The sequence below is a fragment of the Penicillium citrinum genome (assembly GCF_028827155.1).
Source record: "Penicillium citrinum strain IBT 23319 chromosome Unknown utg000005l:1.0-1900146.0:1.0-1900348.0, whole genome shotgun sequence".
NCBI classification, from domain to species: Eukaryota; Fungi; Ascomycota; class Eurotiomycetes; order Eurotiales; family Aspergillaceae; genus Penicillium; species Penicillium citrinum.
This window is the reverse complement of record NW_026622690.1, coordinates 476,815-495,917: the sequence shown is the minus strand read 5'-3', so window position 1 is coordinate 495,917 and position 19,103 is coordinate 476,815. Positions and strand designations below refer to the sequence as shown.

The 19,103-nt window shown below is 47.1% G+C and overlaps 10 protein-coding genes across 10 annotated transcripts; 5 read left to right on the top strand and 5 right to left on the bottom strand.

The window, feature by feature from the left end:
- Positions 1 to 484: 484 nt before the first annotated feature.
- Positions 485 to 4,621, top strand: phoC (uncharacterized protein; the record flags this gene model as incomplete). The annotated part of the gene is made up of 8 exons (XM_056644933.1): positions 485 to 521; positions 1,059 to 1,071; positions 1,147 to 1,231; positions 1,349 to 1,477; positions 1,536 to 1,586; positions 1,652 to 4,100; positions 4,160 to 4,329; positions 4,385 to 4,621. 8 exons carry the CDS (start codon positions 485 to 487, stop codon positions 4,619 to 4,621), a joined length of 3,171 nt encoding a protein of 1,056 aa, XP_056500171.1.
- A 364-nt stretch (positions 4,622 to 4,985) lies between these two features.
- On the bottom strand, positions 4,986 to 5,791 carry N7469_006014 (uncharacterized protein; the record flags this gene model as incomplete). The annotated part of the gene is made up of 2 exons (XM_056644932.1): positions 4,986 to 5,140; positions 5,209 to 5,791. The coding sequence occupies 2 exons, from the start codon at positions 5,789 to 5,791 to the stop codon at positions 4,986 to 4,988; spliced, it is 738 nt and encodes a 245-aa protein (XP_056500170.1).
- Positions 5,792 to 6,603: 812 nt separating this feature from the next.
- N7469_006013 (mitochondrial 54S ribosomal protein uL3m) lies at positions 6,604 to 7,601 on the top strand (the record flags this gene model as incomplete). Its single annotated transcript, XM_056644931.1, has 2 exons — positions 6,604 to 7,390; positions 7,498 to 7,601. The coding sequence occupies 2 exons, from the start codon at positions 6,604 to 6,606 to the stop codon at positions 7,599 to 7,601; spliced, it is 891 nt and encodes a 296-aa protein (XP_056500169.1).
- A 260-nt stretch (positions 7,602 to 7,861) lies between these two features.
- On the bottom strand, positions 7,862 to 8,486 carry N7469_006012 (cytochrome c oxidase assembly factor 1 family protein; the record flags this gene model as incomplete). Its single annotated transcript, XM_056644930.1, has 2 exons — positions 7,862 to 7,951; positions 8,028 to 8,486. 2 exons carry the CDS (start codon positions 8,484 to 8,486, stop codon positions 7,862 to 7,864), a joined length of 549 nt encoding a protein of 182 aa, XP_056500168.1.
- A 242-nt stretch (positions 8,487 to 8,728) lies between these two features.
- Positions 8,729 to 9,414, top strand: N7469_006011 (uncharacterized protein; the record flags this gene model as incomplete). Its single annotated transcript, XM_056644929.1, has 3 exons — positions 8,729 to 8,869; positions 8,934 to 9,255; positions 9,320 to 9,414. The coding sequence occupies 3 exons, from the start codon at positions 8,729 to 8,731 to the stop codon at positions 9,412 to 9,414; spliced, it is 558 nt and encodes a 185-aa protein (XP_056500167.1).
- A 192-nt stretch (positions 9,415 to 9,606) lies between these two features.
- On the bottom strand, positions 9,607 to 12,068 carry N7469_006010 (putative JmjC domain protein; the record flags this gene model as incomplete). Its single annotated transcript, XM_056644928.1, has 2 exons — positions 9,607 to 11,732; positions 11,804 to 12,068. The coding sequence occupies 2 exons, from the start codon at positions 12,066 to 12,068 to the stop codon at positions 9,607 to 9,609; spliced, it is 2,391 nt and encodes a 796-aa protein (XP_056500166.1).
- Positions 12,069 to 12,580: 512 nt separating this feature from the next.
- Positions 12,581 to 13,861, top strand: N7469_006009 (putative para-hydroxybenzoate-polyprenyltransferase Coq2; the record flags this gene model as incomplete). Its single annotated transcript, XM_056644927.1, has 1 exon — positions 12,581 to 13,861. One exon carries the CDS (start codon positions 12,581 to 12,583, stop codon positions 13,859 to 13,861), a length of 1,281 nt encoding a protein of 426 aa, XP_056500165.1.
- Positions 13,862 to 13,874: 13 nt separating this feature from the next.
- On the bottom strand, positions 13,875 to 14,591 carry N7469_006008 (putative flavoprotein; the record flags this gene model as incomplete). The annotated part of the gene is made up of 1 exon (XM_056644926.1): positions 13,875 to 14,591. The coding sequence occupies one exon, from the start codon at positions 14,589 to 14,591 to the stop codon at positions 13,875 to 13,877; it is 717 nt and encodes a 238-aa protein (XP_056500164.1).
- Positions 14,592 to 14,812: 221 nt separating this feature from the next.
- Positions 14,813 to 15,394, top strand: N7469_006007 (monothiol glutaredoxin GRX5; the record flags this gene model as incomplete). Its single annotated transcript, XM_056644925.1, has 3 exons — positions 14,813 to 14,836; positions 14,897 to 15,176; positions 15,240 to 15,394. The coding sequence occupies 3 exons, from the start codon at positions 14,813 to 14,815 to the stop codon at positions 15,392 to 15,394; spliced, it is 459 nt and encodes a 152-aa protein (XP_056500163.1).
- A 2,004-nt stretch (positions 15,395 to 17,398) lies between these two features.
- N7469_006006 (ethanolamine-phosphate cytidylyltransferase) lies at positions 17,399 to 18,981 on the bottom strand (the record flags this gene model as incomplete). Its single annotated transcript, XM_056644924.1, has 4 exons — positions 17,399 to 17,716; positions 17,797 to 18,571; positions 18,662 to 18,779; positions 18,855 to 18,981. The coding sequence occupies 4 exons, from the start codon at positions 18,979 to 18,981 to the stop codon at positions 17,399 to 17,401; spliced, it is 1,338 nt and encodes a 445-aa protein (XP_056500162.1).
- Between the last annotated feature and the right edge of the window lie 122 nt (positions 18,982 to 19,103).

Here is a 19,103-nt window from a genome sequence, read left to right as displayed (position 1 = left end):
CTATACTACATTAAGTATACAAAGTACTGTGACTGTGCTTATTTACGCTCAGGCCTACTCGACCAAGATCAAGCGCGCGCTAATATTAGTTACAATAGTCATAGTGAGTATATCATTGATGTAGTTAATTTATTCTACTTAGTTATTTCTACTACTAGTGGCAGTATGGATGATGTATAAATGTATGGCATATCTATACCTATGATTGTAGCTCGTCTGTAGGCCATCTACTGTATACCGATGGATGGTGCTCAACCCTAATAGGATGATTACTTCATAGTATAATCTCTTCCCTACTAGATCACCACTATCTATAGGGCATAGAATTGGGTATTTGTCTACTTATATCGATACAGGATTTAATACTTACTTGGTTAATCTACCACTAACCAATAATCAACTAATAAATACAGAATATACTAAATATACCACTACAGTAAATTGCTGGATCTGGTAATATTAATTACCGACTCTCGAGTTAAAAATGCTCAGTCAGCAACAACGTGCGCTGACCGAACGCGGTGATTGGCACCTGCGAGCTCCCCACTAAACTCTTAGCTGATCTTCCACAGACTGCCACTAACTACTGTACGGAGTAGAGTATCGGAGTATACCAGGCACCTGGCCCTGTACCTCTATCACTGAGTATTCTCATGTACTCTCAATGCTCTAAAGAATCGTTGCAAAACTGGAAAGATCTCTTTTTTTCTGCTGTCACCTGAGAACTTCCATCTTCTCTCCCACCTCCCACCTCCGCAACCTCACCTCACTTCCTCACCTCCCCGCGTTCATGGACTGTTATCGGGACCCAACGTCCTCAATTACCTCGACTTCCACCCTCGTCCTACAGTGACACTCTTGTCCCACTCCTCCCATCTGGATCGTCCCCACTTCATTGCGGCCCCTCCTCGCCTCGACGCCCTGCGCTTGTCCACCCAGGGCACCCTCGCTCTCTTCGCTCTCCCCCTCGTCCTCCTAGCCTCTCGCTCTCTTCCCACTTCTTCCTCTTACCACACAAATTGCCTTGGGTCATCTAACAAATCTGCTCTCGACCTGAGAGCCTGCGAAGATGTGAGTGCTATACTTCGGCCCCAACCGCTTTACCTCTTATCTCACTACCTTAATACTGACCACCGTGGTTTGCAGGAAGTTCGGAAAGCAGATTCAGCGCCGGCAGCTTGATCTCCCCGAATATGCGGCCAGCTTCGTAAATTACAAAGCTCTGAAAAAGGTGCGTGTTGCATGATAGATGATTTGCGACAAGTAGCGGCAATTCTAACCTGTCGGCTACTTTGCCTCAATTCCTGCTACTCGCAGTTACCATTGAACACTGCTAACCCCTTTACAGCTTATTAAACAGCTCAGTGCGACACCGACCATTCCTGCTCAGAGGACTGCCGAGGAAATTGCCCAAGATGGGATCTTGGATCCTCAGGCTGCGCTCCGCGCCAACAAGGAGGTTTTCTTCTTTCGCTTGGTACGTTCATTACTCACCAAATATAAAACAGTGCTAATCATCGTCCTTTTGTTTTTAGGAACGTGAGATCGAAAAAGTCAATGCTTTTTACCTCCAGAAAGAGTCAGAGGTAAGTCGATCTTATAGCATATGAAACACTCATACAAATGCAAGGCATCAACTCACTCGCGACAGTTTTCCCTACGATTGAAAACACTAGTCGACAAAAAACGAGTCGTCCAAACTAGGACTGTGGCAAACTCCAAGGCCCCGTCCAATTTTGTAGCTCTCTTCGAAGGCCTACAACAATTCGATGGCGATTTGAACAAACTGCAACAATTCGTCGAAATCAACGAAACCGCCGTATCAAAGATCCTGAAGAAATGGGACAAAACATCCAAATCCCGCATGAAGGAGCTCTATCTACATCGCGCAGTCGAGGTACAACCTTGCTTCAACAGAGAAGTCCTTCGTGATCTGGCAGATCGCGCGACAACTGCTCGACTAGAACTGGAGGCCTGGGCTGAGGGAGAGAACTTGCAGTTTGATACATCCCGACCATCAGAGCGTCCAGCACTCACTTTTGGATCGGAGGAGGAAGAGCTGGACCAGCAAGTCCTGCAATCTGCATCCGCTGGGAATCTTCAGAATTTGCGGGAGTGGCTGTCTAAACTGTCTTCTGCTGCAGATGGTCGTGATCGAGCTACACGGACTTTCCTGACTGCGATCAACGGCTTTTCTGACGAGGTTCTTGCTCTGCTATTGGAGAGCGGCCTGGTTGATATTCACGCAGAAGATGATATCAATGAGCGCAATTGCCTACACGAGGCGACTATCTCCGGACGAGACTTTGTTTTCAAGGCTGGACTGGCAGCCTCGGTCGATATTGCTCGCTCGGATGTCTACGGTCGAATTCCTCTGCATTATGCCTGTAGGAATGGCAGGGCAGAGATGGTGCGGGAACTGCTGGCAGTGGGTCCGCAGACTGTTGATTTAATGGACCATGACAACTTTACACCATTAATTCACAGTATCGTCAAGGGTCAACTTGCATGTGCCGAACATGTATTGAAAAGCAATGCTCGCATTGACCCTACATCCGATTCAGATCATATTCCGCTGAACCTTGCTTGTCAACACGGCTCTCTCCCAATTGTGAAGATGCTCCTCGAGCGTAAGGCACAGGTGCTGCCAGATGCAGAGGGACTCTATCCTCAACATATGGTTGCGCGTGCCTCACAATCCCCGGAGCTCCTCTTGCTGCTGAAGAATCACGGAGCCGACCTCGATCAACGAGATAAACTTTATCAGTGGACGCCGCTGTTTCACGCAGCCAGCGAAGGGTGTGTACCGTGTCTACGAACGTTGCTTGAGCTTGGCGTGGACGCAAAGGTTGCGGATGAAAAGGGCCTCTCAGCGATGTACTACGCCGCTTGGGAAGGACATCTGGAGTGCATGCTCCTGCTTTGGGCACAACCTTCCGAAAAGCCCGTAAGCCAGCGTCCACTCGATATTCTGAATGGACTACAGTTCCAGGACCCCATGGAGGAGGACGTCTCCATCTCTAGGCGTGCTAGCGAGGCCGAGATGGAAATGGCTGATGGAATTCCCGATCTCGAACTCCCTCCTCCTATAATCCCTCTCCGCCGGTACGGCCACAACTTCCTTGACAAGAAGGTGTTTGTGCAGCTTCTTTTTGACCAAGGAACACCTGGCTCGATTACCTTTGACCAGTCGGGTCGTCACCCCGCTGCCCGATTGACTATCTCTTCTAAACTCTCCGACCTTATCCCTCGCACAATTGTGCTACCCATCCAAGAAGACTCTCGGTCAATATCCTTCCACGTTGACAAATTGGACACATTCACCGTGGACTTCGAAATTTTCCCTACATTTGGCTCCAAGGTTATTGCTAAGAGTGTGGCTCTGCCAATCAACTTCCGCGCTGAGCAATCTAGCACCGGATCTTGCTGCTTACCTCTGTTTGACCCTCGCTTGCGAAGTATTGGTCAGCTGCGATTCAACTACCAGGTCATTAAGCCGTATCACGGCGATCCCTTGGAGATCACGCATTTTGCTACGTACTGGAAGGCCACGAACGCTCTTGACTCGGAACACAATGGCTTTGTCACGGGCTCTAGCTTGTCGGGCGACTATGTGCAGTTATTTGTACAGTTGACTCGTGATCGTGTACCGGTACTATACCCTCAGTTCACGATCGATCATCACGGAATCGACATCCCGGTTTCTCGATTATCATACGCTCAGTTTCAAAAGATCGGCCAAGAGCGAGGCGTCTCCTCTAGTGATATTATCCAATATCTACAGACCAAAGCGGCTAGCAATATGCCTCAGGCCCATCGTATCTTGGCTACATCATTCATGTCTTTACGTGATGTTCTACAGGAATTGCCCATTGACCTCAATGTCAATATTTCCGTCGTTTATCCATCTGCAGCTGAAGAGAAGACATTAGAAATGTCATCGTTGGCGGATGTGAACAGCTTCGCAGACTCTATTTTAACAGACGTTTTTGATCACGCTCGTGTATCCCGCGAGAATAACCCTGACTTCATGCGTTCTGTTGTTTTCACCTCTTACAACTCGAATATCTGTACCGCGTTGAACTGGAAGCAACCGAATTGTAAGTAGCCAGCACCCCCCCTCAGCTGTCTCGAGTCTACTGATTACTGACCACTATAGACCCCGTCCTCCTTTGCAACGATCTTGGACAGATTCGCGATCTCGCTCGCAACGTCGACTCCATGCCACACGTGGACAGTAGTGGACGGGCCTCGATGTCGATTAAAGAATCTGCCCGGATAGCACAGAGCAACAACTTTATGGGTATAATATGTCGGTCCAGTCTCTTGGTAAGTCCAGCATAGCACAAAGATATCTAAGGGTATAAAATACTAACCACTTTAGAACGTCGTTCCTGCCCTTGTGGAAACGATTAAAGAACTCGGCCTTGTATTGGTCGCCGATACGTCGGACGAAACCGGACATCCCGATGGCGATGCCGCACCTACGACAGGCACAAACAACGACACGAGTACCAGCACATTGGGTGTGGCGGACTGGGCATACCGCATGCCCGACGGTGTCAACGGCGTGATGAAAGCCAACGGCATCTTGAGATTCAACGATATGATCGATATGTAACATCCTCTGACCCAGCCATTACCTATGTACGAGACGAGATCACGAGAACCAAGTAGCTATGCTTTATGTCCGAGTCCAGCAGTCCGCTAGTCAGTCAGCCAACCAGCCAGTCAGGTCTATATCGATGGCAGAATATGATCAGGATTAGGACCCTTTGTGTTTCGTAGATGATTTTGAAGAGGGGAAAGTTCCAGAATTAAATCAGATCTACTCTATGGCTAATGTACAATTCAACGTCGCTATGCTCCAACATTCTCCAAAATCTCCAAACAGCCCCATTAACACCCCCACCATTATTCAAAAAAGAAACCCTCCAATACAATATCCAATTCTCTAAATAATATCCAATCACGAAGGGGTCTAACTAAGTAGACTTAGGCTTCCGCTTCCCAATATCCCACCCCCACCCCCTCAACACTTTAACGACCTTCGGCGTCACAGCAGCCGTAAGCGGAACACGCACGAAAATAAGAAGACTCTTATGAATAGCATATGCGAAAACAAGTTGTGTCCAGATACCTATGCGTTGCGTCAGTAATTGCGAATGTGCCTTGCTTTGCTTTGCCGGGAAAAGATAATAGACGTACTAGCTTCGCCTTGATTTTCACTTTCACCCTCATTGGTCTCGATCTCGGAATCACTTTCCGTGGAAGATGTTGGAGAAGGCTCGGGTTTAGAAGATGGCCAAAGTTTACCAAAAACACCCTTTACATAACCCAATGCAACATGTTCGAAATGGCCTATACGTTCAACACCGAGTAATCGTACAGCAGCGAAACAAAAGGGGAAATCTAGGGCGCTTAGTGTGAGATACACGCCCAATGCTGCCCAGCCGTATTCTCGGGTTAATTTTTTCAAACGTGCTGAGAGGCCAGATGGTTCTTTTGAACTTGAGCTTGAGCTTGAGCTTGAACCGGAGCTAGAGGAGTTTTGGCCTTGGCGGGAGTGGGAGTTGGAGGTATGGGATTGATTTTGACGAGTTGAGTTAAAGCGTGATTGTCTTTTGAAAGGTGATTGTATTTGACGTTGAAGGTATGAGGGTCTTGGGCTGTGTTTGAATGCGCTTGAGAAGGGGGATGCGAATGCGGATGCGGATGCTGTTGCGCGGAGATGGGGTTGTGGTTTTATTGTTTGTGAGAGGATTCGGAGGAGGGAGGGTTTGAAGGACATTTTTCGGGTTAGTTCTTAAGTACTTGGAGGTTGAGATGTCCAGGGTGTGTGGTGGTGGAGGAAAGAAGAAGAGAAGAAGGATATACTGTAAGACGCGGAGGTTTCTGGAAGGAAGGAACTTTTTTTTGGGGGCGGCGCGGTGGTCGGTCCGTTCGGAGTTAGGCGTATTTAAGGAGGGATATACATAGTAGTTGGTGTTTATATTAATCTGGGATTTGGGATAATTGTCGAAAGTGATTATTGGATTTAATTTGAAGGAATTGGTTTGGTTAGATTTCATTTGGACATTATTCTATTTCTGCTTGTTCGGTATTTTTGTAGCTGATCTATGTATGGATCTGATTGTGGCTTGTACATGTGGTACTTGGCTGTATCAGGGTCGAGTGTGAGTAGCTTGATATTCTAATAGAAAGACGTATTATATTGTCCAAGATATACATATACATATACATATCTATTCTACTAATATTTTGAGCAGTACTAGTATTTGTTAATATCTGATTATCAAGGCGAACCAGTTATCTGGGCAATAGGCTACATACACAGTCTATCTTGAAGGAGTGAACACGTCCAAGGTTCGAGTTTACACAGTACACAGAATACAAAATATACTTCTTCTTGCAATATAAATAAAATCCTTAATTAAATATTCATCAGCGTCTGCCCATAATCATCTAATTCATCTGAATATTCCTTTTGTATAACTTTGGTACTGCGTGACTTTGAATCCGCTGTCTGATGACTAAGCACTACTAAAAACTTCCCTCAACATTCACTCGAACACTGCGAATCAACCATCTACACACCCAACCATGTCACCACGTCTAGCAGGGAAGCTCCTGCAGCTTTCCACCCCGCTGCAGCAGCAATCGCTGCTCCCCCGAATTTCCGTCCGAGAATTCGGCATTCGCTCCCTCACCGAGCCCAAACCAAACCGCTTCAATGTCGGCGCCAACCTACCAGTCCTTGAATCAAGCACCACAGCCGCCCTCCGCCGAAAAGCCAACTCACTGCCCCTTCGTACCGGTGCAATTGCGACCAAGAAAGGCATGACCGCGATTTTTGACCCGGAGACCGGAAAACGTACCGCTTGCACTGTTCTACAGCTTGATCGGGTCGAGGTTGTTTCGCACAAGACTCGACAGAAACATGGATATTTCGCGGTTCAAATTGGTGCGGGATGGAAACACCCGTCTAACATGACTAAGTCATTGCTTGGACATTTTGCGGCGAATGGACTCTCGCCTAAGCGTCATGTGTATGAGTTCCGTGTTAAGGGTGAAGAGGGTCTTTTACCGATTGGTGAGAGTATTTATGCGAACTGGTTCCAGGAGGGACAGTTTGTTGATACCAAGTCCAATACCAAGGGTAAGGGATTTGCTGGTGTGATGAAGAGACATGGATTCGGTGGTCAGGATCGGTCTCATGGTGTTAGTTTGACGCATCGTTCGATGGGTTCTTCTGGTCCTGGTCAAGGTGGTGGTTCTCGTGTTTATCCTGGCAAGAAGATGGCTGGAAATATGGGAAATACCCAGAACACTGTGCAGAACTTGAGAATCCTCAAGGTGGATCGTGAAACTGGTGTTGTCGTTGTGAGCGGTAGGTTTTCCAATTACCCATGCCCAGCTACCCAGCTACCCAGCCTGGGCAATTATCAAGCGTTTCAACGCATGCAATAGTACTGATACTAAATTATCACTCGATAGGCCACGTTAGCGGTCCCAAGGGCTGCGTCGTCCGAATTCAGGATGCAGTGAAGAAACCTTGGCCTGAGGTTGGTCCTGCTGAGACCGAAGCTGCAACTGCCTAAAATCTGTAGGCTTCAGCTGCAAGGCTTAGCTGCGAGGCCTAATTGGAACACCAGCATGTACTACTAGACTACACAATTCGTGCAATATTGTTCACTTGAGCGGCGTTTGTATATGATACATCAAATGATATCCTTTTCTTCACCAGTCTAGCAGACTGTAAATAATCCCTGTAGCCACTCCCCACAAATTGAAAACAAAAACGCCATTCATATGCACGACAAGTTGAGTATTTGTACAAGATTTCTGTCTCTTCTCCATTCTAATCCTGTCGGAATGGATCGGTATCGTTGTCAAGAAGCTGCACAACCGTTCCATCCTCCGTCTCCAAACTCCACACCTCAGTCCGGAACTAAAAAACAGTCAGTAACTTGCCTAACAAAGACAGCTGCTAGAGCGTAGATAGGGGAACCGGGGAAAAAACTAACAAAGCTCATCCGGTCAGGTCGAATACTCCGAAACCGCATCTTCCCCTGCGCTTTCGTCCCCTTAACCCAAAAAGAAATATCAATCCGCCCATGTAACTGATTCATCTCCCCAGAAATCCAAGGAATCTGCTGCGCAAAATAGATTTCATCACCAAGGATCTGACGCGCTTGTTCAGACGTACGAAGCGCATATAAAGTACTGTTCACGACACTACTGGATGATTTTTGATAATTGAAGATTCCGAACATTCCCGCGCCAACGGCTACCACGAAAATCGGCAACGTGTAAAGCCATCCTCGACTCTTGTTTAGGGAGGGAAGTTCTCGGTCTGCGCGACGTTCTAGGATAGGTCCTGTGTTTGGACCTGGGGCTGGCATGATTGTTCGTCGGGCGGTGCGGGGATAACTAACTCGCATGGTGCGAGGGCCCGGCCGGAGAAATGCGCGGGGAGAGAACATTTTGAGAAATCCGAGATTGGATCCGAAGGGGTGTTGGTGTATTGGAATTGAGAAAGGGGTTGAATTGGAGGTTGAATTGTATCGGAGTGAAATTGGAAGAGAAGATGATCTTTCGAGAAGGTGGTGGGAACAAACAGGACAAACAGACTTGCTATGTACTCTTCTTGCTTATCGTCCCCGGTCCGCCACTTCTTTTCTACTTTGCTCATTTCTTGTCTCTTTTTTTTTTAAATACATCGAAGATGGCAGCTGTAAGGCTTCGAAAGGCATTTCGGTATCCGGAGGAATCGGATGATGATAGGGAAGAAATGGATGAGGAGGAACAGGAGCGTGTGATACAGCAGTTACAACAACAGAACGAGTCGCGGAATGCGCAGTACAGTGTATATCCGCCCTAAAACAAAGACAAGACCTTCTGTGGTAGCAAATACTGATCAAATTTTATAGTTGGTTTTCACTGCAATCCCATTGTTCTCAACACTTGTTTTTCTATCCTTGCTTCGCGCGGGAGGTGCCGGTGAAAGAATGCTCTCATTTCTGTCAATTATCTCGTTGCTGGCTACGGCTTATACAATGAGATCAGCTCCTCTGTATCGAGATCTTAAGGGCAAGAAACCCCTCTCACCGCGCAATGAGCGCTTAGAGATGATTCATACAGCTCTGATCCCTCTGAATGGGGCAGTGTGCACTCTATTGGCGCTGATATACGTGATTTTCCTCGACGGGGATTCATTTCATATTAATCCTGCTTTCTACTTGATACCTGGAGGTAAGTCTTTCACATGAAATATCCCGAACCCATCAAATGTGCAACGATAGCTCATTCTTTGCAGTCATGCTGATGATTATCATCCTTGCGAAACATACTATGCTTGAGGTGGATCTGGCTACTCTAAAGGATCTTCAATATGAGTACAAAGGAGCTTGAGACTAGTTTAATGGTTGGATTATGTCTGCCTCGGCAGATTTTTCTTGAAATTGTCATGTCTTCATACTATTAGTTGTTGTTAATGTTACAGAAATATGGAAAATCATAATGGCCTAGGGTATGCTGTAAACGAAGTCGCTGAAAATCATAAAGTGCCCATAGCCAGGTCTTTCGCTGGGGGTTTCGCTGCTCTCAGACAATTCCTAGGGCTGGGTCAATCGCAGAATCAAGAGCAGAGTCGGTCACAGGGTGGTCGAGCATAATGAATGTTTTATTGAAATCCAAATATGGGTCAACGGGAAAATTCTCCGGCTGATTGTCCTCTCGAATGATACTATCATCGTCGTCCATGGCAGCAAGACTGGAATCAAATGTCAATCCTTGCGGCGGAACAAGCTCTGGAACGGGATTGGCTCTTGTCTCGTCCAATGCTAGACGTGCTTCATCTGCTTCGCGCTTGAGTCTTTCAAATCGCTCTGCGTAGAATTGGTTCTTCGTGCGCTGGAATTTTTTCATCCATCCAGCATTGGATTGTCGAAGATCAACTAAAGACTCGACACTTCTTTCATCGGCAACTTTGGAGGTGTCATGACCGAGTAACAATCTTTGCGGCTGGTATGGTTCCAGCATCTTATCGGGTTTCTTATTACAGCTCGAGCAGCTGCACACTTTCTGACATTTGGGGCATTCCCAATCAGAGAATTGCATGGCTTGTTGTGGTGGTAAGTCGAAAAGCCTGAAAAGACAACCATAGCAGTATTGCGAGTCGCAGGTGGAACAGTGCTTAAGTGTCCATATAGGTCGAGGTTTGCAAATATGGCAGCGTCCCATCTCCTCCGGTTTGCGTTTCTTCTTGGCCTTATCTGTCTTCTTCGGGGATTTGTGATTGGCCTTGCGACGCTTGGAGGACCGTCGATCGTGAACCTGTTCCGATTCAGAGTCACTGAGTATGGCTGTTTGCACCGGTTTCTTGCAATCCACCCAAGGGCGCACTCGAAGCTGTTCTTGACAAAGCTCGGCCACGGACTTTTGAGTCTCTTCAGCCCGAACAGCAGAGAAAACGGGATGATCCACGCCGTATCCATCTTTCTCAAAATGTTTCATAATCTGGGATCGCCACTTTTCATGGCGACCCTCGAGGCCTTTCCAGCGGAATTGTTCGACCCACTTGAGTTTGGAGATACACCTGCAACTCCGACCAAAGACATAGCAATCCATACAAACGTCATAGGTCTCTGCGCCGTCCACACATGCTTCACAGGTCAGGAACCGATTAAAGATATTACAACGGCAATATGAGCACGTCACGTCACCAGTGAACTCCAAATATTCAGTCTTCTTCTCTGCTGGGAGGCCGGTTGAGAAGCATTCGGAAAGAAGGACGTCAGTGAACATTTTGAACAAATATTCAAAGTCTTCCCAGAGTGCATCCACCCCAGGATGACTCTTTCCGGGATCTTCCTCCAGCAATTTGGAATATTTTTCAAGGCTGTAAAAAATGATGGCCTTGTTCTTGTATTGCTCCTCACGGCAAATTGCCCGTGCACGGGAGAGTTCTTCATCCAATGCCCACTGCAAGGTTTCAACAGTGGTCCTGTTCCATGCGACCTTCATTGTCCTCGTGCCACGGTTCCAGACCTGTTGCACACAGAGAGGAGGGATGAGAACAAGATCTCCAGGTACTTGCTCAACCACGTAAGTCGTAAATGGAGCCTTCTTCCAGGCAGCTATTGACGCGAAGTGCTTTTCGAGGTCGAGGTCATGGCCAAGCATTGACTTCCAATACTCAGCTACGATTTGGCGTTCGAAGGTCTCAGTCATAAACCAGACTGACGAGCCAGGTCTTGTTTTCTTGTCGTTCTCGATTTCGCCATTTGATGCCTCCACCATGAGATTCTGACTCAGACTACCACACATTTCCCGGTGTGCTGCAGTGTAGGTCCCTTCATGACCAATATAACACATGAGGTTTTCTGCGCGCATCTCTGGGGGTAAGCTACTCATGAGGTCTCCTGCCTTTGCAATCGCGGCACCATCTTTAGTTCGAGGATATGGTGGCATTTCAGTGTATTTCGATCCGGGACCAGTGAAAGCCCTAGGGCGGTCATTGAGATAGAACAAGAAAGGTGGAATGATATTCTCCAGCGACGCCTGCCACTCCTTAGGACAATCGATATCTTTGAGATAGAGCCTTTGAGGCTCGGTCCTTAAGTCTCGTCTGGAGGACACATTTTCCGCGAGTTTTGGCATATTATTCAGATAGTGTTGAATAGTGTACGGGACATTCTTTTGGCCAACCTGGTCCCAGCAATTCTCAACTAAACAGCACGATCAGCAAATATAGCCCTGTTAATAAAAAAAGGATGTAAATCAAGAGGCCCTCACTTACTCTTTTTTCCCATGTACCTTTTCAACCAATCTGGCGAGAACAAGTTCTGATTGAGACGTTCCTCGAAACCTTCAATTACCAACGGCTTTCCAGTACGAATGACATGTGTGTAAACCAGATTTTCAAAATCCTCCAGTGGATACTGGTCGATCGATTTGCAATTGATGCGTGTTGCGAATACAATATTCTCTCGTGAACTAACAAAGTCCTTTAGGTCGAGGTGGGTAGGAAACGGCACAAAAGCCGCGCGCGGACCTGAACTCATGGCGACGGTGCCAGCGCGCGGCCGTGGCTAATCAAATTTGATGATTTCGATCAATACTGGTAGGAAAGGCTCGTTTCATCGCAGGAATCGGGAGAGAGGCGATTGTGACGTTCAGTGGTTGAGACGCGGACCAGGGCGCGTCGCGCTGTCCCACTTCGCAACAATAAAGCTGATGGAATGCTGGCGAATGGGAAAAGGAATCGAAGTCGACTTATTGGATACAGGCGAGATTAGAAGGAAAGATGGAATGAAATAATGGAGTAGGATTGAAAAGCGGGAGTAGTGAATGATGGAGGAGAAGTTGAAGAGGAGAGCTTAAAGTAGATGAACGAATGACGGAACGCCGCAACGTTAAAAGGTTCGCCTCGGTCTTTTTTTTTCTCTTCTCTTTCGCAACTTCACAACACAACAGATCATGACTCGGTAGCACCATTATATCAATATATGTTCACTCTCTTTTGAAGATATTCACCTTCTTGACCTCGTTCAATATACTCTCTCCTCCCTACGCAATGCTCTCCACCTGCAGCTCCCGATTAATCCGCGAATCCCGATCCCGACTATCGCCTCAATGTTGGAAAGCACAAGGATACACCGGGATTACTCGCAATAGAAACAGACTATCGACTTTCATTCGTACGAAATCATTGATCACAACCCAGCGGGCCCGTCCCTCGCAATTACACCCATTAAGCACATCACTGCAGCTCGTCCCAAGACGCAATACAAATGCGAATGCGCAGGCTCTCCCACTCGAATCCAACCCCGATACGAAGAATGCCAATCCAGCAACACACTACATACCCCCTCAAACAGGAATAATTGCATCTCTGCCAAAGTCATGGATTCCCTACGCCGAATTGGTCCGCCTCGATAAACCTACCGGAACCTACTACTTGTTCTTCCCAACGCTCTTTTCCACTCTTCTCGCAGCGCCAATGGCTACTGGTGCAACGCCAATGCATGTGCTTGGAACAGCAGCGCTTTTCTTTACGGGTGCTTTGATTATGCGTGGTGCAGGCTGCGCCATCAATGATCTTTGGGATAGAAATTTGGATCCGCATGTGGAACGTACTAAGTTCCGCCCAATCGCGAGAGGAGCACTTTCGCCCAAGAAGGCAGTGCTCTTCACGGGGTCGCAGCTTGTGGCTGGACTTGGAGTTCTGCTCTCTTTCCCTTCTCAATGCCTCTACTATGGCGTTCCGAGTATGCCTATTGTGGTGGCTTACCCACTAGCCAAGCGAGTGACCAATTACCCTCAAGCAGTCCTGGGTCTAGCTTTTTCGTGGGGAGCTATTATGGGATTCCCTGCATTGGGTATCGATTTGCTTTCTAATCATGATGCGTTGATGGCCGCGGGAGCGTTATATTCTAGTTGTATCGCTTGGACCATTCTCTACGATATGATCTATGCACACATGGATATCAAGGATGATGTCAAGGCTGGGATCAAGTCCATTGCTCTCCGCCACGAAGAGAACACCAAGGCGGTGCTGAGTGGCCTGGCCGTAATTCAAGTCGGCTTGCTTGGAGCTGCTGGCGTTGCTGCCGGTTGTGGACCGATTTTCTTCATTGGTAGCTGTGGCAGTGCCGCCCTGTCCCTTGGTCTGATGATTTGGAAAGTTCAGCTGAAGAATGTTAAGAACTGTTGGTGGTGGTTCGTGAACGGGTGCCTTCTGACAGGTGGTGGTATCTCGTTGGGTCTTCTTGGTGAGTATGCCGCGCAATACCTGGGTTTGTACAATAGTGACGGGCCTTCCGAGTCCGAGTCAACACAAAAGTCGATGGAATAGATAGAAATATAGATCACGAGTCGGGAATTGGGAGTTCCAGGTAACTCCGGATATGCTTGACAATATCTCTCCAATCCATCATTCCTCCAGTCCCCGCGTCTCCGCAGGCTAGAGACTTCTCAATAGGCGGGAGAATAGTAACCCAACCGTCAGGATTGGCGTCACTTTTCCCCCACTCATCCCGTAAGATCTTAAGTGATTTTTCAGTCACTGGGTGAACATACATCGCTGTGTTCATAGCCGGGGCTAAAAACACCATTGGTTTTCTAGCCTTAAATCCCAAATCCACCAAGCCAGTCGTGTCCCACGCTCGTAACACAGATAATAACAGATTATCGGCCATACCAATTGTCATCTTGGCCATTGTATTCGCTGACAGGGGCGCAACTAACAAGATGTGCGCCCATTTTCGCAATTCAATATGTAGAATCGGTGCCCCGCGCACCCAGGGCCTAGACCATTCATCACTGTCCCTGTATATTCCATCCACACCAGGTACGCTGCACAAACTGTCGAGAAGTGGTTGCTCGGCACTTTGCGCAGCCAAGAATCTTTCAGCGGATTCGGTGACTATAATCCGAACCGATACATTTGGGTATTGACCGAGGGCTTCTGCGATATTCGGGATTTTGATAGTTGCAACGGAGCCGGAAGCTGCGAGGAGTATATGGATCTTGTTATCTTGAAGATGATCTTGTGCAGAGAATGGGGGCTCTGAGTGAGGATCCATGAGGACCTCTCTACAATTGAAAACTTCACTCGTGCAATGTCAAGATTGGAAGAATGGGGAAGTGGAAGAAGCTTAGAAAAATCTCGTGGGGCAAAACGACGTCAGACGAGCAACGAGGTATTGCGTATTACTAACCAATCAACCACCTCCGACTGCCGGACTTTACTGTAGCATCTTTTTTGCTTTCTTCCATTCATCAACTTAACTCCCATACAGCCACAATGTTCTCTCGAACTGCTTTCTCGGTGAGTATTGGCTGAGGTGTATCTGTTTTATTCTATTTTCTGAAACTGATCTCTCTCCAGGCTTTCCGCCCCATTGCGCGGCCAACTGCCCTGCGCCCCGTCCGCACCCCGGCCTTCCAACTTCCCTCCATCCTCCACGCCCGTCTCCTCTCCTCCGAGACCAGGGCTGCCATCGATAAGGCCGTTGGCTCTGCCCCCGTGGTACTTTTCATGAAGGGTACCCCCGAGACTCCCCAGTGTGGTTTCTCGCGCGCTAGCATCCAGATCCTCGGTCTGCAGGGTGTTGATCCTAAGAAGTTCGTTGCGTTCAATGTTTTAGAAGATGCCGAGCTCCGTCAGGGTAAGTATCAGCTATAGGTTCCGATTGAGGATCTCTGGCTAGTTCCATGCTGACTGTTTGTAGGCGTTAAGGAGTACTCCGACTGGCCCACGATCCCGCAACTGTACTTGGACAAGGAGTTCGTTGGAGGATGTGATATCTTGATGTCGATGCACCAGAACGGTGAACTCTCCAAGATGCTTGAAGAGAAGGGTGTTCTGGTGGCGGCGGACCAATAAATCTGATACCTGTGGCTTTTTAGAAGTGCGGTGACATTTTCTGCACAGCTCATACATACCTCTGTATAATATAATCGTCGTTCTAAGATCGAATATCCCATCTCAAACTTACTTGACCTCTGCTTGACTGAGTTTGTCACTTGGTGAGTAGCATCATATCCTTCATGCATACGTCCTAGGCCATTTCGAGTTCGACGCAGTACCATTCTATGAAGCAAATAGCTGAAATGTGTACAAATAGAATTTTGTCCTTCATTTGATGTGCTCGAGTGAAATTCGTAGTATCTCGTTTAAAGCCCATTATAAGAAATCTTCGTGGCTAGTAGTACTAGCCAGTAGGAACATGGTAGACCATTCTTGCCCTAAAACTTGAAGCTCGATACCCCCTAAAGATACAAATCATATGCGTGATAAATAAAGAAAAACAAAGTAGCCGTCCACCACCGGTACATAATACGATATTCAAGCTTGGAAGTCGCCGACAATATATAGTAAACCGTAAACCCAGTGCTTGCGTAAAACAAAGAGCCAGTTATGAATGCGGAAGTTTGACTGGCCCTCGAGCAGATCCAAAACATACTCAAGATATTGACAAACAGCATGAATATAGCCGTTCCCTGAAGTGTTTTTCTCCGAGAAGCTGGTGAAAGCATTGTTACTACCGTGACGGTATGGGTTTTATAATCTCCCTCTACATCACGGAAGTCTTGTAAGTGGATTGAACAAAAGGACCAAGATTCAATATCTGTCACTGTAACATTGACCAAGCGTAGAATGACATATGCCAATGTTGTAGACATAATGGGTTTTGAAATCCAATGGCGAAATGTAGGCCACACGTAAAATGTAAATACCCAAAGCTCCTCGGAAATGATGAGAAAAGCCGGTGATCTCCCATAAAACATCCAGGCGATACAGGGGGCCAGTAACCAACTTAGTATCCAACGTGAATATCACTGCTTCAAAGTCATGAGACCCGATGGAATTGGCCGATGGGGTTTGTTGATTCTGTCTTCCTCGACGGATGAGGTGGTATTTCCGATGTCAAAGACGTACGTGAATAGAAAGCACATTAGGAGAATTCTGATTGAAGCCCAGAAATTGGTTTCTAGAGGCATGGGTCGAATAAAGAGTCTTGGTAGTAAACTGCCAATGAACGCTGCTAACATTGCTGGCAAGTTGTTTCTGCATAAAGCCCAAGTGATGGTCAATTCATTTTGAAGAGTTCGGATCATTCGAGAGGATTTAACTTGTTTGCCAGCATTTTGCTGAATCTTGCTTTCATTTATCATTGTCTGTACTGTAGTGTTTTTCAGGATAGCCAAGTTCAGTCGTCGATTCTTCACCTACGTGTATATGAGAAAGCAAAAGCTTGATAAGATTTGGACAGTCTTATTTGATGCATTATTCAAGCAATACGGAGCCTCCAGGATTTTTATAAGGTTTCGTGTAATCCAGAAAATACAGTTAACATGTGTTGTGTAATAACGAAGCGTTTGTGTGATATGCCTAACTCCTACGAGCCTTGGAGTAGTAGAGAGGCTTCGTGAGACACCAATTGAGTTGTGTGATATCGAAGGGTCTTTTAAAAGAGAATAACCCCGGCATTTTCTGTAGATAAGAGAGTCTGTGAAGATACTGGCGAATGATAACTTTCTACAAGTCTCCTACTGGACATGCTTCAGATGAGTATGGAGTCTCGCCTGTAGAGCCTTAAACTTGAGGCAACATACTAGTAACTATTTAAAGTAGCAATCTTACTTAAAAGTAGTCACTAGGTCTAGTATCGTATTATTGGTAGTCTGAGGACATGAGAAGTCCTTATTTGTGTTGAAATCCTGTTCATTTTTGGATTATTTGACGATAGCTTGGATATGCTCTATTTCACTAAATCAATGAACACTCCGCATATCTTCTAAGCCCCAGTTGATGAGACTCATCATATGTACAACTATTAATATTCCACCTATAAATATCTTCATACTATGTACGGCCTGAAGAGGTTTAAGCAGAGGCCTGCTCATTCGCCTTAACCAGATCTTCAGCGACACCCTTTTGCAGCTTAGCGCGTTGTCGAGCCTCGTAAGCCTCGCGACTCTTAAGAATGCGGCCGACAATCTCACCAGCATTCACATGCTGGAAAGCGTGACGATCGACTTCACGGAAAATTCCCATCTTCTTGGGCGCGCTGTATGGGTCGTAGGTCAGGGGAATGAAAGTAGTGGGGCCATGGTAGACAACGTCAGGAACACCGAATGGCAGAGTTTCGAGGTAAGGCTGGCTAGGGGTGAAAGGGGCAGAGAAAATAACTGCGTGGATATACTGAAACAAAAAGAAAGAAAGAGTTTGTTAGTGGGTATATTTCGGGAAATAGTGTGTGGGACGATTTGGAAATGTCTCACCTTGCACTGGAGAACACAGAGACCACGTTCGAAAATGTTCATGATCGGATAGTTAAGTCCCTTCCAGTGGTTGATCACGTCGTCGTCATGAATACCAGCGACGATGTAAGCTGGACCATAGTCTTCACCGTGCTCCTTGATTCTCTTCTCTCTCTGCTCAGCTTCATACCAACCCCGAGCACGTCCTTCGGCTTCCTCGTGCTCCATTGCCTTGCGCAGGAACTCAATGTGACCAGACGAGAAGAGATCAAAGCCACCATCAACGTAGACAATCCGTTGTCCTGGCTTAGGACCTTTTCCATTGACAAGAGTCTCATACTTGCCAGCTTCCTCAACCGAATCATCAATCTTAGCGCTGCCTGAACCAGACCAAGTCCAGACCTGGGGGCCTGGTTGTAGACCACTCTCGTCCGTTGCGTAGTCGGTGATTCTTTGGAGAAGATCGGCGGCGGCAGCCTTGCGCTCTTCAGGAGACCCTGAACCTTCCTCTCCAGCCAAAGTCTTCTTGACAGATTTGACGAAGTGGTTCTTGGTGCAGAGAAGCATACGGCCAACAAGGTCAGTGGTAGAAATGCCAGGGGTGCGCTTAACCACCTTGAAACGACCAGCGGCCTTGACGAAACGATAACAGTCATTTCCATCGCTATCAGATGTGATATCGTCTCCGTGAACAACGTATTTGCAGCCGTAGTGGGATACCCAGGGTAAGTATGTCACGTAAGGCGCATGAGGAACACTTTGAGTCGCCCAGCGGCAAGCGTCGACAGCAGAAACACTACAAATCAATAGCGAGAAAGCGTTAGCCGTCGAACAGAAATAATTAAGTAATAAAAAAAAAGCGAGTTGAGCCCAGCGCAAAACATACCGTTCATCCAAAGCCATCACCGTTGGACCCTTATTTTCTAGAATTGCCTGATCAGAATGGATACCAACGAAGAGCTCCTTTCCGAGACGACGAGCTTGAAGCATAGCACCAGCGTGTCCTATAAAACATGGAATTTTAGTAAACTTGCATACCAAAAAGGTGCGAGGACCAGAGAGAGCATTGCGCTTCTTACCATGGTGAGTAAAGTCGAAGCAACCATCAACCCAGATCTTGTCTTCAGAAATGGGCTGTTCCTCCTGCGGGTCAACAGGCCATTGACCTGGTAAGGGAACTTGTTCGTCTGGCGAAGTAGAGCTCATGGCATGCGCAATTTGCGAAAATTGAATAAATGAAAAAAAAGAAAGAGAAATTAGAGGGGCGAAAAAAGAAGAAGTTCGAGGGGTAGCGGAGAACAGTAAAAAGAGGGCGGAAAGGGACCGGA